At 41.2% G+C, this 17,355-nt stretch overlaps 1 protein-coding gene and 1 pseudogene across 1 annotated transcript; both read right to left on the bottom strand.

Annotated features, from left to right (window-relative positions):
- Positions 1-1,053: 1,053 nt before the first annotated feature.
- On the bottom strand, positions 1,054-11,583 carry LOC135598456 (uncharacterized; annotated as a pseudogene).
- LOC135598457 (transcription factor MTB2-like) lies at positions 11,240-14,188 on the bottom strand. Its single transcript, XM_065092273.1, has 2 exons — positions 11,494-14,188; positions 11,240-11,393 (listed from the first exon to the last, which is right to left on the bottom strand). The coding sequence occupies exon 1, from the start codon at positions 13,423-13,425 to the stop codon at positions 11,581-11,583; it is 1,845 nt and encodes a 614-aa protein (XP_064948345.1). The 5' UTR covers positions 13,426-14,188; the 3' UTR covers positions 11,240-11,393; positions 11,494-11,580.
- Between the last annotated feature and the right edge of the window lie 3,167 nt (positions 14,189-17,355).

Raw genomic sequence — 17,355 nt, 5'->3', positions numbered from 1 at the left:
TAAAAACAACCAAACAGATGAGTTTATTTTTAATGGATGGAAACAAACACGAAGATCGAATAAATTCGTATTCAGATGACTGCGAACAGAAACCAAAACGGCGAAACGAAAACAGTTTTCACTTCTTCCCTCGAGCATCTCTTTTACTTTTTTTGTTTTTCCCCATAATACTCTGTATTTTCTAAAAGACGATGTACCTTTGATCTCTACCCTATCGATCGCCATCTCCGCCGTGAGGTCCTATCACCTTTGCCCTCAACTGTCGATTGTGCCCTCGTTCGTCGCCCTCCCCTTGTCCGTCCATCAATGGAGCCATGTTGTCGGATCTCGACACCACCGGCTCTCCATCGAATTGATAGTCGCTTCTCCACCATCACAATAGGAGCAGCCTTGCTACAGGCTCTCCTACTATTAGAGTGATGCTAAGGGACATGACAGCAAGGGAGACAATGGAAAAGTGAGCGAAGTTGGGGGACAGGAGGGATGAGGAGGATGACATAGGGCTAGCAGATGGAGAGCAGAGGGGAAGCGAGGGCAACGAACGATCGTAGCGACAGAGAGGAAGAGGTCGATTGATAGAGAAGAAGCAAAGATGGAGTTGCAATGGTGAATGCACGACTACTATCTCGATGAAGAGCCAGTGATGCCAAGATTCAACGAATGGGAAGGATGCATTTAGGGGAGCCGTATACTCGAGATCGGACTAATTATAGATTAACCATATAGTTAGTTACCTTCAAACATTTACTAATCTCATCTTTCCCTATTTGACGAAGAGAAGAACAAATGGAAAGTAGGAGCAGACATGCATGCTTCAGATACCAACAGTTATATGGTGGTGTATGCTTGTTCTGCCTATAGAATAATAAGGGTGAGATTAGTGCACGGTAAAATAGTGGTACGAAAAGGACCGCTTGAATTACCAAGTAAAAGATGCATGAATATGACATGTATGGAAGGTACGGACAGCATCCTTGAAAGAAAATGACAGGTCCATTCCAGAGACTATGGAAGTTTCATACTGCAACCAAACAATGAAGAGGTGCCGCGTCATAGAACATCGAACCCAGTCCTATCCCTCTCATATATTAATTACATCACTTTTGTTTGGTAACTTACAGAATCTTAATAAACGACAGATATAGAAAACAATCAAATAAACTTGTAGTCAATAAACCACTGCACCATATCACCAGTAGCATGAACTGCCTACTTATTTTTCACAACACTATATGTATGTGCAATCAAAAAGAGGAACAAAAAAGAACAGTTTTAACTACTTTTGGCGTACGTTGGCTCGAAGCGACTGAAAATGAGCAGCTATAGAATCATAATCAGGAAGTTTCGGATGAACATGAGAAGCATTCTTGAAAGAACTTTCCCGTGAAGTTGGCTTCTCGCTTGAGCTTGATGACGTAGGTTTCTCATTGTTTTCTTTAACAGAAGACTGTCTCCGCTCATCTTGTGATACGTTTGGATTTCTCTTACCTGTAGATGATTCGGCCAGTAAGTGTTTTGAGAAGTTTCTTCAGCCGATGAGTGCGGTAGCCGAGGCTTGGAATTCTCTCTGTGATCCAAATCTCTGGTGTGCTTTGTTGTGCCAGAAAAAGATTCAGTTGCAGAACTTAGCCGAGAAGACTTGGATTCCTTTACCATGCTCGTAGCAGACTGGTCAGAGGTTCTAGGAACTTTATCTTCTTTAACAACTGGTGATGTAGGCCTTGTTCTTCGAGAAAGCTTAACATCATTACTGCCTCCTCGCACATAAGTGGTTCGTGGTGCTAGTTCCTCTGCCTCATTGTCATCTATGCTAGAGTAATTGATTGGCATTCTGGAGCTTGTCTCAGTGTATGCTTTGACACGTGATTTCTGATTATCGAGTCCCTGATCCAGAACTTCAGAGCTCTGCAGTGTCTTGTTTGGGTGGTTTACAGTTGACTTCTCCACGGAAGTGACAATATTCAACTTCTGGCTTTTAGGAGTTGAAATGCTACTGTCTCTCCGCTGTCTATTCCCAGCAGTAGAAATTTGCTCTTCCTTGCTATCTACACTTGGGTTTACGTATGAGGATCTTAAGATCGATTCCCTGTACTCTTTCCTTTGTTGTAGTCGGCCATATGACTCATGAACTGGATCTTCAAAATCTTCAGATGTATCATCTATTGTTCTGTTCAAAGAGGTTAATGAACCTCCAGACATTGATCCTTTATGCCCAACATCATAATTTGCAACTTGTCCTCCATCTTCAAGATCTGTGTCCATATTAGCTTTTGAAGCTCTCATCTTAGGCCTGAAAGCATTTGCATGTACATCTTTACTAGGTTTTTCTTCATTTGTAACTTCAATACTTGAGAACCTGGACGTACCAAAAGAAATTTCTTCCTCATTCGTGAGAGAAATATCATCTGAATTTGTTTTCAACCTGGGCGAAGCATCAGTACTGGTGTTTCTTAAATAGGGTGTACGAGTGTAACCTTTATTTCTCAATCCACCAGTTAATCTTCCAAAGTTCAAGACCCCACTTCCGTATCTTTCATCCAGCTCTTCTTCTGTTCCTATATGATTATAGTTAGGAGATCTACTATCTCTTTGTGTTTGCTGGTTTTTATGCACACTAAGGCCAGATCTCCAACTTTCCTCATTAGGGCTGGGTTCCACTTCAAATTTCTCGGCACTAGGAAGGACAGCTGGTGGAGAACTCCCGTTACCTTCATCAACTTCCACGGTATCATCCATGAGATATGTTCTATTACCAGGCTGTGATGTTATTGAGCCTTTCCCGGAGCTGGTGTCAGTGTGCAGAAAACTGTTTGGTCTCATATCTGTCACATGCTTCGATTTCTCTAACTCATCTTCACTCTCAGAACCAGGACCTTCAGAGTCATATTTTGGGGAGTCAAACTTTGGAGGTAGATAGTCATCGGAATCTGACTGGAGGTTAGCCTTTCTGGTTGATTCTGAATAATCGGTTCTATCAGATTCTCTCCAAGAATGCAGCTGTGATCTGCTTTCATTATTTAGAGATCCACTAGTGTGTTCCTTATTGCTAAAAGAGTCCATGTTCAACGAGAAACTAGAAGATTCTTCTCTTGGATGTTGAAAAAATGAATCCAACATATTTTCTTCACTGTGCCTCTTAAGGAAGGAGTGATCATCAGTATCATAATCATAGTTGTCATAAACTACATCAGAAATATCACCTCTGGTGTTATTCTCGTGGTCATCCGTAGTTGTATAATCATCAAAGTTACTAGAATAAACAGAAGAAGCTAATATGTTGTGTCTTGGATCATAATTCTCATTTTCATCATTCTTTAAATTCTTAGATTCAGATTCTGGATCAGAGAAGCTTTTCTCAGAATTATCATATGACTTGGCATTAGATTCTCGACTATCAATTTCTGACACCACATCTCTGAATGATGAACCACTAAATTGAGACTTTTTTGACACTAAATCATCTCCAGCTATATGATTACTGTTTAAGGTTTTATCTTCAGTAAATGTGCTGGTTCGTAGCATGCCATCTTTCTGCGGAGTTTGCACCTTTGGTTTCACAACCTGAATCCTTTGACTTTTATCATCCTCCTCGGTTACTGATCCGCCTACAATGTAATTACTCCCTAGATATGAACTTTTTCCTGACCCAGGCCCTTCACTTTTGATGACATGTGCAGATGACTTATATGATCCACTAGAAGGTTGTCGAGAAATACTCCCGCGACTTGCTAGTTCAGCAGCAGCTCTAGCTGCCATGCTAGCCCTTTCAGCAGATTCAGCAGCTGCCTCAGCAGCAGAAGTTGCATCCTTAAATTCCATTTTCCAATTTGAGCGATGCACCGAAGCACTCTCCCCCTTCACATATGCTGATTTGACCTCTTGCAGATCAGGCATAGTCTCTGTTTATTAGATCAAAAGGGAAACAGAACATGATAAGATAATTAATAAAATTCGTATAATAAGAAAGTTCATCGTACAAAGTGCTATCCAATTTTTACACTAGTTAACATATAACACCACCTTTTGGTTCGCTCGCCTTTCTACTGTGAGACACCTTGATGGTTGATTCATTGTCCCAACTATTAACGGATAATGGCTTGACATCAGAGGATTTGATTGTCATCTTCTCAGCGGCAATGAAAGAGGATGGGCCATCCTGCTCAAATCCAAATTCAATAAGCTTTAGACATAACTGCATCCTGGGGCTTATAGCCACACAATAATATTTGATGTCATCTGATTACCAGAAGGTCATCTTTAGGCTTCTGGACTTGCTCTTCAAATGCTTTTGAATCCCATTTGACATCATGTTCTTTAGCAACTTCATTCAAGACTTTGATTTTAAACTGAACATCAGGAGCTTTTGCTGACAATTTCTCAACCATCTAAACCATAGGAGATTAAAAGGCGACAGTAAGAAGCAAGTCACATGGGTCACAAAGAAAAGGAAGCAATAACAAACAAGGAAAGTTCATTTCATTATGCTATTCCATATCGGCAGAGGACAGACACTACAGGAACTCACCATGCGGCTAACTCCACATTCTGGTCGAACTTCAATAGCAGCAGTAACGAAATCTTTACCGTACTTTGCTTGAAATTGTTTGCGAATATCCATAAGTTCTGGAATGTCTGCACATCTTGGGGATGCAAATATCACACTAGATATTGCTTCCTTCAGATCTATGGGGCAGTTCCTACAAGAAGAGAGTCTTGCAACATTTGAACAATGCTAGGAATGATCTCATGGACAAAACAAAAATTACATTAAAAAATCCTGATCACATCATCTTAAGTGAAAAGTGAAGGACAATATCTGCACCCATATAACTGATAAAAGAAAATAACAGAGAATTGGACTCCCTGAAAAAGTGGCAAAGGCACTAATATTTATCGTACCACGATGGATTATATCCATTCAGATTTCATTTTGGAACCAAAAACTGTAATTTCATGTCATTAATATGATGTTTGAGACATTGATTACATGCCTGTTGATCAAAATTCTGCTCAGTTAACGATCAATGGTTAAGCAATTTACAACAGGAACTTATAAGTTGAGGCAGCAGAATTTCGCTGGAACATCACTTTTAAAAAGATCTCAAATCAGTCATATTATCCTGGCATACTCATATTGGAAAAGACCAGCTAGGGTTGGAATGCCAAATATTTCATAATCTTGTTAGTATCTAAAAGATGTCAGCTAGCTTGGTTGGTAAAAACATTGACACTTAACCTTTCCGTCTTTGCCACAATCATTCCAAAAAAGATAAAAGTATGGTTCAACATAACAAAAGTGTTTTCTTAAGAAGAATGAGATAACAATAGTTAATGATTATGTGATCTAGAGATGTATTCAGTGTCCAATATAGTCCATCTGTTTTGCAAGGTCAAATCCTTAAAAAACAAAGAAAAACAGAACAAGTCTCCAAGATGAAAGCAGCCTTTGTTCCAACCAGAAAGTTTCAGGTGGGAAGCAGGAAGAAAAGAAGGGAAAATCAAGATCAACATGTACGTAGCCACTGAAAGTACACAGGAAATAATGGCAACAGTAGGAAGCAGATGCTGGTTATCACAAAGCTCGTTACATTTTTGTGTAGTAGGTGATCATGCAATTAGGAGGAGAAACTTTTCCTAAGGCCTTTCATTTATAAAAAAAACACAACACTGCCTTTTAATTTATTTAATAACAAGAAAAATATGTCCAATGAATTATTTAATCTTATATGACAATCAAACATCTACATGAAGAGATAGATATAAACACAAACATGTAGTTTTTTTCCTTCTCTGGAGGGGCTAAAAAGGGCGTGGAAAGAACAAAAGAAGATAAGTTAAGAGGTTGGTGAGGAGAGACACGAATTAAGAATGTATAGAATGAAAAGCAAAGCGATGTAGATGCTAAGTTACATACTTTTGTGACTCAATTATAGGCAAACGTGATTCGATAAGTTCACAGTATATCTGAATGAGATCATATGCTGACATAGTTTTCTCTTCCCTGATAACATGTTCTACCTGCAAGCAAAACATTAAACAAATGTTCAAATGTAGAAATTATGGCAAAACTATTGAGTTTTTATCAGAGAACTTAAATGTAGCTCAATATTCCAATATCAATGAGTGATATTACTGGTATCAGCATCAACGACATTCAATTTAGAACTCATGAACACTGATCTAAGAGTTACCAGTTTACGCTTTGCTAAGCACCATTTATACATATAATAATAGACAAGCATAGCATAGTTATTAGAACCTGCTACATGTGAGATACAAAAGTCCAGTTAATTAGCATATTACCATTTACTACTGTCCAATAGACAGGTATCAAAACAGTAACCAGTTCAGATACAGAACATAAGATGATGATTTGATGTATCTATCTCTATGTTTAAAGCATGCTAATATTTTACCAGTTACTATATGACCATGGAGACTACATGTTCAAAGACAGTAAATTCATACTAAACCAGTTAATCAAACAGCTGCTTAAATAACTTGGCACTCAGAACAGCACACTCACAAATAAACCAAAGATAAGAATGTAATACAAGCATAATATGCAAGGTTGACATCCAGTGTGAAAAACTGGACACTTCTGAAGATAACAAAGGCTGGCTTCAATACAAGATGGATTTGGATATGATTGGTATTTGATCAAGCACCGAATTTCAAAGCAAACCACATAGAAGTATTTGAGACAGGTTTTTCTTTTTGCACAATATAAGAAAATGAGCTGATTACTCATTCAGATCAAATTGATTTGAAGGGGCTTCGTTAAGCATTTCAGACATTTGGGCTAATTAACCTATTTCTTTTCTTTAGTTAAACTACTAGAACCAATTTGGTGACTCCATTCGTTGTCAATTATAATGATATGTCATTTATCCAGCATGACAGAAAACATTAAATTAAATCAAAAGAACTTAAAATTTTATTCTCGCCTTTAGAAGTCAATCTTACAATGAAAAATGATTTAGAATTTACGGTTTTGTTGTTGTCGTCGTCATCGTGATATATGCTTTAAAAAAGTAACAACAAAATACATACAATTCGATCAAGGCTCTTGATTGTTTTTCTCAAATATTAATATATCTGCTATTTTGTTTCTATACCAGCGTAAATTAGGCAAAAAGTAAACAAAATCGAACCCGAATCCGAGCGGTTTGTTCCTGGCCGCTCTCGAGGAGCTGAGCCAAATCCCGCCGCATCTGCCTCACCGAGGCCTCCCTCTTGTTCTTGAGCAGCTTCATCCGAGACACCGCGAGCTTCAGCGACGTCTTGCTGCCGCCCGATCCAAACCATAACAAAACGAAACCGATCAATCCCCATCGTCAGCCGAATATCCAAGATCAGAGAAACCAAACAACAATAGCGCTTCAACCAAGGATCCACATGCGGAGCTCACCATTTCACCGGCTTGAAGCTCCTGGGGAGCAGCTCCGAGATCTTCGACTTGGCGTGCATCCTCCACCCGCCGAATTCGATTTGGCGCAGAGATCGAGGATTATCCGGCAGGCCGATACGGATCGAAAACCTAATCGATCTGTCGCAACGTGGAGGGGCGATCGGATGCAACCTCCCTCGCTCTGACGACCTCACCCGTCGCGTGCCCGATAGGGGAAGATAATACCGGACGAGCAAATCTTCCTCCGATTTCTATTCGGTGTGACGTAACTGTCCCTCGACGCACAAAAGGGGAGGCGCGTCTTCTTGTTGTTGGACGGGGTATTCCTGGGAATGAAGAGACCAACCGTGTTCTTATCTACGCGACGCGAATAAGCCGTCGGATCAGGATCCGACGGATACAAATCCATTGCAAGATTGGGAGTGGAAGTGACGCGTTCTTCCCCATCGTGTTTGGCGGGCTCGTCGAAGAGTTGAGGAAGGTACGGGCGACGACTATTGGGGCAGTGGATTCCGGGTCAACGAGGTCCGATGGGCGGGTGGTGACCAATTAATGGTGGGCTCCACAACGTCGATGGGGCGGAAGGTTCGATTGTTGCCGCTTGTGGAAGATGCTCATTGAATCTTCCGCTTGTTTTCTTTACGGAGGAAACATTAGACTCTGTGACGTAAGCATTCAAAAAAAAAAAAATCACATGGTAAATATTTTTTATATAAAAATAATCAAAGTAAAAGACTGTTTTATTCTACAGTAATAAATAATTTTACCATATGAGTAATAGTCATAGGAATAGATTGGTTTACCACTGAACTGTAACTATAATAATAAATGATTTCATCTTGTGATCAACAAATGTAGCATTAGATATTTATAGTATGCATTCAATAACTTGCTATGGTAGAGTTTTCATAGCTTGTAGAAAGAAACCAATACTGGACTTTCAACTATATCAATTACATCCAAAAATATATATAAATATAATCTTAAATATTTAAGTATTTTCCAAGAAGAGTGATTAATTTTATATGAGATTGTTGTAACAGGAATAGATATAAGTTAATGCAACAAGTACTAGAATCATGGTTATTAGTTGCTTATGTATACTATATGGTTGATTTTGCTGAATAAGGCTTCCGGTCAAAGGATCTGCTGCCAATTTTGACCGATCCGATCCGGTCCAATCTGATTTATTTCCATGTATTAATTGGCCCACGATTGAAGGCTTTGACAGTTGCCTTTTGCTTTCCTAATTCTTCATAGAATATATATATATATATATATATATATGGGCGATTTTTTGTTTAAAAAATTATATTCTGGATATTTGTTAATCAGTATCTCTTATTTTATTTTTTAAAATAATATATTTAATTTTAAAAAATACCGAAATATATTTATTTTAGTCTGTTATAATGTTTTGACTACCACAGTAAAAACACTATAAAATCTATTTAAAAATATTATAAATGACTTCTAATCTCAACTGAACTAACGATGAGACTAAAAACATTACATTGTAATAGTCTATAAGCAATGACAATCTAAAAGATACAATATGACATCATTCACAATGATAAAAAGTTGACCAAAAAATACTTTTGAGGGGTATTTTGAGTATTTTTAAATTAAAAAGTATTGTTTGAGAAAAAATAAAAAATATATTTTGAGAAATACCTAAAATATGAATATTTTTAATAGAAAAATCATCCTATATATTTATTAAAATATTTTATCATGGTTACAGTGAGTGAAAAAAAATAAATATTTAGTAGCCTCAAATATTCCTTTTAATTTAACAAAGCATATTATTTCTCATTCATTAAATTCAAATCAAATGAAAAGAGATAAGTAGGAAGAGTAGTAATAATTTTCAACACTGTTAATGTTGATTAAAATTTCAATGTGTTATAAGTATACATACATGAGAAACTAAAATTGAGAAAATCAAGTACAAAAATCATGAAAGGATAATTCATATGTTCATCTAATATTCATCATCTCCATTTAATTCTTCTGATTCGTTCCATGCTTAATAATACCTACCTTTCTGCTTGTTTACATTCACCACAGAGGTCTGTACTGTCCGATTCAGAGATGCTGATGATGTCATAAAGCCTTGGGGATAAGATCAAGCGTAGTGTCTGTTCTTGTCGTTTCAATACAGGAAACGTGGGTCATCGATCAACCGCAAACCTATCAAAGCATTAGAAGATACTTTTATGATTTTGAAGGACCACACAGATGCAGCAAACTCAATCTGAGAAAGGGAAAAGGACAATGAAAACACAACATGTCACAATGAGAATTCAGATACTTGATCTATAAAAAGTGACCCAAATATACAGCTATACCACCAAACTGGGAGTACCCGCTTAATCCTTCTTTCATGTTAAAGGGTTTCTCTTTCTTGCAAATCGAGTACCCAATTATGCCAAAGTTCTGCTATCCCATCAGTTCTATGTTAGCTCACATATATGTTTGGAGACCACAAAAGATTATTATTTCTATTTGCATGTGAAAGAAAAGATGAGCCAAGTAAATGATCTCATACCCACAGCTTCTTGTTGCCCTGAAACAGCAGCACTCCTGGAATGGCAAAGAAACAGGAACCATGTGCTTCTTATGTTGTATTAGAAGCTAGGCTGGGAGGCCCAGGCTCATCCACACAGTCAACATGATGAAAACACAGTGGGCCACCAAGAAGCTTGTCTGTCCTGTTCTATTGTCACATGCCAAACATATCAATTGAAATGGAATCCAGAAAAAACAATGCATATTGAATGAATTCCACAAGTTCATGATGACTAAAAGATATTTTTGCATCTGAAGTGTCATTGGTGCAAATCCTCAACTTAATCTGACATCAAAAGGAAGCCACATATGACTTCGAGCAGTGCAAGCATTGGTCCAATGTCATGATCACAGCCAAACCCAATTCACAACAAACAAAACCTCAACAAAAAGCAAGTGATGCTGTGACACAAGAAAAACATGGGCAGCTGCTTTTTAACAACATAGATAAGGATCAGCCACCAAAAGCTATCCACTAAAAACAGCATCAAAGTTCTGAATCACATGAAAAAATCCATTGTGAAGCAAAAAAAAACAAGGAATTAGTGCATAAGGCTTCAGTAGAAAACATAAAATATAAATATCCAGAACAGAGGAAATTTTGTTCTCAAATGGAATCAATAACCAGCCTTCTAATGAGATGGTAGCATCATATTCAGCTCAGAAAACCTGCATCGTCAAAGATTAGCCAGGTGTTTTCCTTTTTAATGATTCTGAACCTGAAACAAAAGTTTGTGTTACCTTTTTTTAATTGTTCTAAAGTGGTCGAGTGTCACCAACATATCCACCAATACCAAGTGAATATATTCTCTTTCTCAAGAATCATCATCTAGCACCAGAAGTTACCTCTGAAAAGAAGGCCACAACCATGGACACCATGCAGAAATTTAACAGGCCTATATTATCCACTGCTTTTTCTTGATAAGATACTTGGGCACTCCTTTTCCATCAGCATTGCAGCTAGATCCCTTGGCATAAAATATAAAGTCACAGGAATAGAATGCCAATTTGACATCAGGGTTTTGCATAGATAGATGATGGAACAAAGTTTCAACCAAAAGTGTGAAGCTCTATTCCATCTGTCTTGCAGTAAATCAAACACCTACTCCAAGAAGGCTGCTGCAGGCATCAGAAAATAATTCAGTGTAATTCGAAAATTAAATGAACTTGGATAGAGATTTTAAAATCCTAAAAAGCTCGATTTGCAACAGCCAAGAAGAAGACCGAGGCCACAACAAGTAGAGGAGTGTATCCATATAGGTCAATAAAATTTTACTTCAGAGCTGTTCTTCCGCAGACATAGAAAGGTCATGGAGGATACCAAGTTCAACTCCTCTTTAGAACTGCTGCAAGCGGCGGCTAGAGAACATAAGGAGTCAAGCAATCGAAGATGTGATCTGACTGACTATGACTGGGGGAGGAAAAGAAGAGATCGATGAATGCAAGTTAAAGATGGCTATGCTTGATTACTAGCTTATGCAACTCTTGGCAAATATGGTGAGTGCGCTTACAGATTATAGCTTTGTTGAATACTGGTACAAGTATAAACATCCACAATGTTCCATTGCTGCAACGTCTTCCACTGTGGCTGTCGGCGGTTATGTGGCGTTCAACTCCTGCGTAAGAGCGGCAATTAGCTTCTCCTTGGTGGGCTGCTCTGCGCCCGGCGATTTCACTACAAACGTGTGCAGGACACTGTCGCTGTTTGCAGCAACCTTCGAGTCCACCACATCGATCTGCAGGTCCTTGAGAGCTTGGATGACTTTGGAGACGGGGTGCACGTCGAGCGGGCAGCTCATGCGAACGATAACCTCGTCCTGTGCTGCCTCGACATCGATCTCAGGATGCATGTAAGCCCGGCGCTTGCGGTCCATGAATGACGGGTCGCCCCACATCTCCCTCTCCGCCTCCATCTCCTTGAGCTTGTTCTGGAGCTCGGTGATGTAGGATATGGCATCGCCGAGCAGGGAGGCCTTGTCCATCTTGGAGATATTGGGCACCACCGAGCGTAGGGCGTAGAACCTCTGGTTGAGCTTCTCCCTCCTCTGGCGCTCGGCTTCCACATGGTTGAGAGGCTCTTCCCGTCCGTTTGCGGGCTTCCGGCCCCTCTTCCTTGGCTTCCGCTCCTCCATCGTGCCTGGTTTATCCTCTTTGCATGGGGCTTCGACATCCGAGAGCTCCGTGTCCACCGCTCCCAAACGACCGACCGAGACGCCAACAGAAGCAGAATTAGCCTCCCCTGTGCTGAAATCGATTTGCCCCGACTGTGGCAGCGGATGCGGCATCGGTTGCTGGCGACGCGGTTGCGGCGCAGGCGGCGGCGGCTTCTGAGGCTGGGATTGGTTCTTCCGGAGGAGGTCTTGACCGACAACCCCGCTAATATGCCGACCATGTGGTGGTGCGCCATTGCCAACCTTCTGCTGGTGAGAGGTCGCGATGCGACTCTGATTCCATTGGAGCACCGTCGCACCATTGGTGGGCGGGATATTTTGATGGTGATCTCCATGCTTCGTGATCAACTCCGATGGCCTCTGTTCCGGCTTCACGATCAAAGCCCTGGCCCTCTCGTTGAGCTGAGCGTGCCCAAGGCGCAAGTCCCTCCCAAAGATCTTTGGATACTCCGCGACGTGGCCGCCGACCCCGAAACGGGAAGCCGAAACAGCGCCGTGGTTCTCACCAATCTTCTCCCCGGCCGCCAGCGCCGCCGCCGCCTTATTACGGCCTTGACCGAACACCGACCTAATCGTGTGCAGCGCTTCGAAGCTCTCCGGCACCGGATCCATCGAACCCAGTTCAAGCACTCCGGTGTCGAACGGCACGAAGAGGATCGTCCGGAACCCCGCCGACCTCGCAAGAAACGTCCGGACGCAGTAACTGGAGCACACCGGCGAGTTCAGCCCCGCCTCCGAGATCCATATGTGCTTTCCCGACGCAAGCGCCTTCCCCGGGGCATCCTCCCCTTTGGGGAACGAGAAGTACATGGACGCCAGGAAGTACATCTCCGCGTCGGTGATGCGGTCGAGCCGGAGCGCATAGTTCTCGTCGGCGGAGCCGCCGGCGAACGTGTGGAGCTTCTCGAGCACCCGCTTCCGCATCTTCTGGTTGGCGCCGTCGAGGGGGAGGCGCTGGATGCCGCCCTCCTCCTCTCCGTCACTGAGTTCGCGGCAGTGGCCATCGCCCCAGCCGAGGACAAGGTCACCGGACCCGGACCGGGAGATCTGCCAGAAGATGGCGTAGGCCCAGGCGGAGACGGAAGAGCAGGATGAGGAAGTGCCCTCGACGAGGTCCTGGAGCTTCGTCTGGAGGTCGGCGTCCCCGCCCCCAACGGCGGTGAGGTGGCCATCGGACAAGGACGTATGCAGAGCGTTGAGGTAGTCGAAGGCCTGGTGGCCAAGCACAGCCACCGCCACCTGCCGGTCCTCGTCGGACCAAAACGAGCCCATCCCCGTGCCAATCCCCTGCAACTCAACTCGCGCCCACTCCCACGGATTCAGAAATCTCGCAAGATCTCATGCACCATTCCTCATCCAGGCTGCGTCCTCAACACCGCAATTGAGATCGTGCGAACACAACTACCAACAAGGGATTCATCCCGCAACTCTCCGATTCCAATCACCGAAAGCAAAAGAGGGGAGCCTGCAAGTGGAGTCACGACGAAGATGGGGAGAGAGGAAAGAGGTAGATGTGATGGGGAAACGAGCCCTACCCTCTTCGGAAGGCGAATACAGGGACCCCCCAGGGGGCGGACTCGTTAAAGTACACGTGGTCAAGCCCGTTACCTTGCGATTCGTGATGCAAGTTTGTCCCCCAGAGGTTATATAAACGTGGATCACCGAAGCCGAGCCGCGCCGAGCCGAAGCCAACTCACCGGCTAGAGAATGATCGTTACAAGGAAAGAGTTGGGTCCAGTGGAGCGTGGACCGACAGATGAGTAACGTGGTGGGGGTAGAAACTAAACAGAAGGACCTGCGGTCGACATCAAGGTGGGCAGGAAGACTAGACGACATGTGTTGGTTTGGTGCACTCTAATGGAGCCGATCTAATAAGCCAGCTCAACTTGGAATCACATGCCAATTTTGCCGGGTGAGGTAAGCCAAGGACTCGTCCTTCTTCAACAGATGTTGGCGTCAACACATCCGTCTCTGAACACACATCCATCTACGCATACGTGGAACCGATCACTCTGCACTGTTTTGTACGCTGAAAGCGATGTCGTGTTCATCTTTTCCTCTCCCTTGACCACGTGAAACAAGTTATTCGTCTGAGGCCGTCGTCCTACCCGTCCGGCACCCGCAAGTATCACGGGTCGTCTGGTGGGACCCGTGGCCACAGATGGTGCACCGAATGGGTACAACGCACCACTGGCCTCCCACTAATTCTGCGTTGTTTTTTTGTACTAGAGATCGGACGGCGGAATCATCGGCGGCACGAATCACGAGATGCTTTGCCTTCTTTCACGTGAAATCCGTGCTCCCACCTCGTAGAGCCACAGCCCGCCGAGGCGAGGCTGTATCTGGACCGTCCAATCTATCGCAGTCATCAGAGACACGTGAGAGGGTTAGGGGGCCACGTGACGACAGGCGTAACGCAAGCGTCATCCCGGTTGACCGTAGGCGGCGTTGGAGTGGATGGCAAGTCACGTACTCATCACCTCTCCGTCTCCGTTCCGTCGGCATTGATATATATATATATATATATATATATATATATATATATATATATATATATATATATATATATATATATATATATATATATATATATATATATATATATCAGTTAGGCAACAATGAATCATCGGCAAGTTTCAAAACAGGCATTAATTCTTCACGTTATACTTACCAGTTAGGCAGAGTAATGTTGATGGAAGGATACTGGAATCTATTCTATTTCAATCGATGCATTCCATGATCTAATTATTTTGTGATTATGAACATGGGTACCAGCATCCAAATAGGATCGGGGGATATATATATATATAAATATATTCTTAATCAATCCTATAAATAATTTTCGTGCTCCAATATTAAATTTCTTGGCAGAAAGAGTGAAATCAATCAAGGCGGAGATTTGCATCGTGATCCGTGCCGTCGCTTGATGTTTGGAATGCTTCAATGTCAATGCAACGCTGAGTTGACCGGAAACATGAGTTTAACGCGACATATGTGGTGTGTCGCATGGTGGCACGTAGGAAACCACATAATGTTTCTTTCCATCAGGAGTCAATACCTTAAAAGATTCTTGAGTTGACCTATTCTATATATTGTGTTTTTATTGGACAGAAAAAGAATCAGAGACGTTTTAGATGCATTCAGATTGGTAAGCAGTCATTTAAGACTTAAATTGTTGTCAGAATATTTTAGGTGCAAGTCAAATGCAACATGCAATACTGCAGAATGGTCGTAATCGATCGAAAACAAATCAGGAGTTGAAATAGGGTTTTATGAAGCAACTCCTTTCAATTAACCTATCTTCTATAATTCAAAGAAAAAAGCTTCCTACCTCATGAGCTGGTCTAATAAAGATGAGATTTAATTAAATCTTTATCAAACTAGTTGACATATATAGATTGAGGGTTTTGAAAATATGGCAAATAAAGATTATTAATGAAAGAAAATCTAGCAAGATTTGCTAGAGAAAAGATAATGAAAAAATAAAACATAAAAAATCAGATAAATGATGGAATATAGTAAGTAAGAGGAAACATTTGTCAAACCACAATCTAAGAGATCTCAAGGAAAATGACAAGTCAGAAAATAATTATTCACTTGGAAGATGTCTTTCAAGTTTTTCAACCACAGGATATTAGCATCTCTTACTTTTTAGACTTGGCATTGACTTTGAGCGCCATGCCATGCCATGTGTGCAACGTTGTTGAGAAGATTAACACAAGTTGAAAGCGTCAACAAGAGGAGTAAGAGACCGAGCACAGCTTCTGCTATTAAGTAAGGTCTTCTAGTATGTAGTATGTTGATCATTATCTTGTTACTGACAGAATGAACCGAATCCAAACCAAGGCAAAAGCTTGCAAGATAAAAGGAGAGATAAGATACACACCATCCATGAAGCTTGCAGAGTTCCCCAAGGTTACACACGTTTCAAAAGGAAGAACAAACGTGATTCACGAGAGAGCATTTGAGGTCGTGATCTTTTCAGGTTCAACGTCGTGATGGTGGAAACCAGCTGATCATGTTTCTTCTTATATGTTATGCGTTGATTGCTTCCTGGGTGACGAGGAGGAGAAGAAGAAGAAGAAGAAGGAAGAAGAGCATAGGAAACATCCTTGTCATCCGGAATGCTTCAGATAAAACAAAAGGATGGAAGATGGCAAGCAAGTTAAAGAAGACACGAGGCTGGAAGAATGAAGGAAGGTGACGTGAAATTATTGATTGCAGATGTGGATCAATTCACACACGAAAAATGGAGTGAGTGTAGAATTAGTCCTCCCTCGCCTTTGATGGCTTTAGTTGTATGAGTCACGAAGCTGTTCCATTGCGGGGAACAAAGCGTGAATCAGAAAAGGAGATGCACCGCTGTCTATCTCCAGAGAGACGAGCTAATTATTTCGTTGTGTTAACGAGATTCAATCCTTCGGCAAAAATACAAGAGGTGGAAGAAAAAGTTGACAGACATGGAAGTCCAAGTCGCCGCCACTGTGGTCGACTTTTGCTGCTGTGGTGATATGGTGGATGTCAATCACGACAAGATCAGTCCCTCTAAGTTCATATTTACGGACGTAAAATAATCTGATGGGGTCAAAGAGAGTCCCAAATGCTCGATCGTTAGGATGCTCTTCGGTGATCAATCCATGAAAACCGAGGTTAGGTGAGGTTTTCGATATAATCTTTTTGACGCTTTAGTTAGTTTCAAAATAGAAAGTTTGGACTAATTATATATTACTTTATATATTTAAATCGTTGTGATTTCTATACTTAAGAAAATTAAATTAGGATTCGTATAGTTCTCAAAGTGAAATAAATAATCTCATTTGTTCTACTATTATCTGTTATATTGATGAAAAACACAACGTGAGAATCAACACGAAAGTGATGGATAAAAAAATATTATATTTTTTATTTAATGATGTTAGGACAAATGAGATCATTTATTTTATTTTCAAAACTATATGGATCTCAATATAAATTTTTTAGGTATATAAATCATAATGTTAATAGAGTATAAATATAAATCATAATATAAAAGTAAGGGTTTCATATAAACATTAACTAACCCAATGGATTTAAATCGAAAAAATATTCTATGATACGAGATATTTTATGTTGGATTGATGTCTACATGGCTCAATAACTAATCACTGTCCCTTTTCTCATGGTGATTGAGCCACCACGTGTTAGATCATGATTGAGATAAAT

Source organism: Musa acuminata, chromosome BXJ2-1, assembly GCF_036884655.1.
Source record: "Musa acuminata AAA Group cultivar baxijiao chromosome BXJ2-1, Cavendish_Baxijiao_AAA, whole genome shotgun sequence".
Lineage (NCBI taxonomy): Eukaryota > Viridiplantae > Streptophyta > Magnoliopsida > Zingiberales > Musaceae > Musa > Musa acuminata.
The sequence above is the reverse complement of the archived record's forward strand: the minus strand, read 5'-3'. Positions and strand labels throughout refer to the sequence as shown.

What these genes read in the sequence shown, in the direction of transcription:
- LOC135598457 (XM_065092273.1), bottom strand. Translation starts at nt 13,425, where the DNA reads ATGGGCTCGTTTTGGTCCGACGAGGACCGGCAGGTGGCGGTGGCTGTG.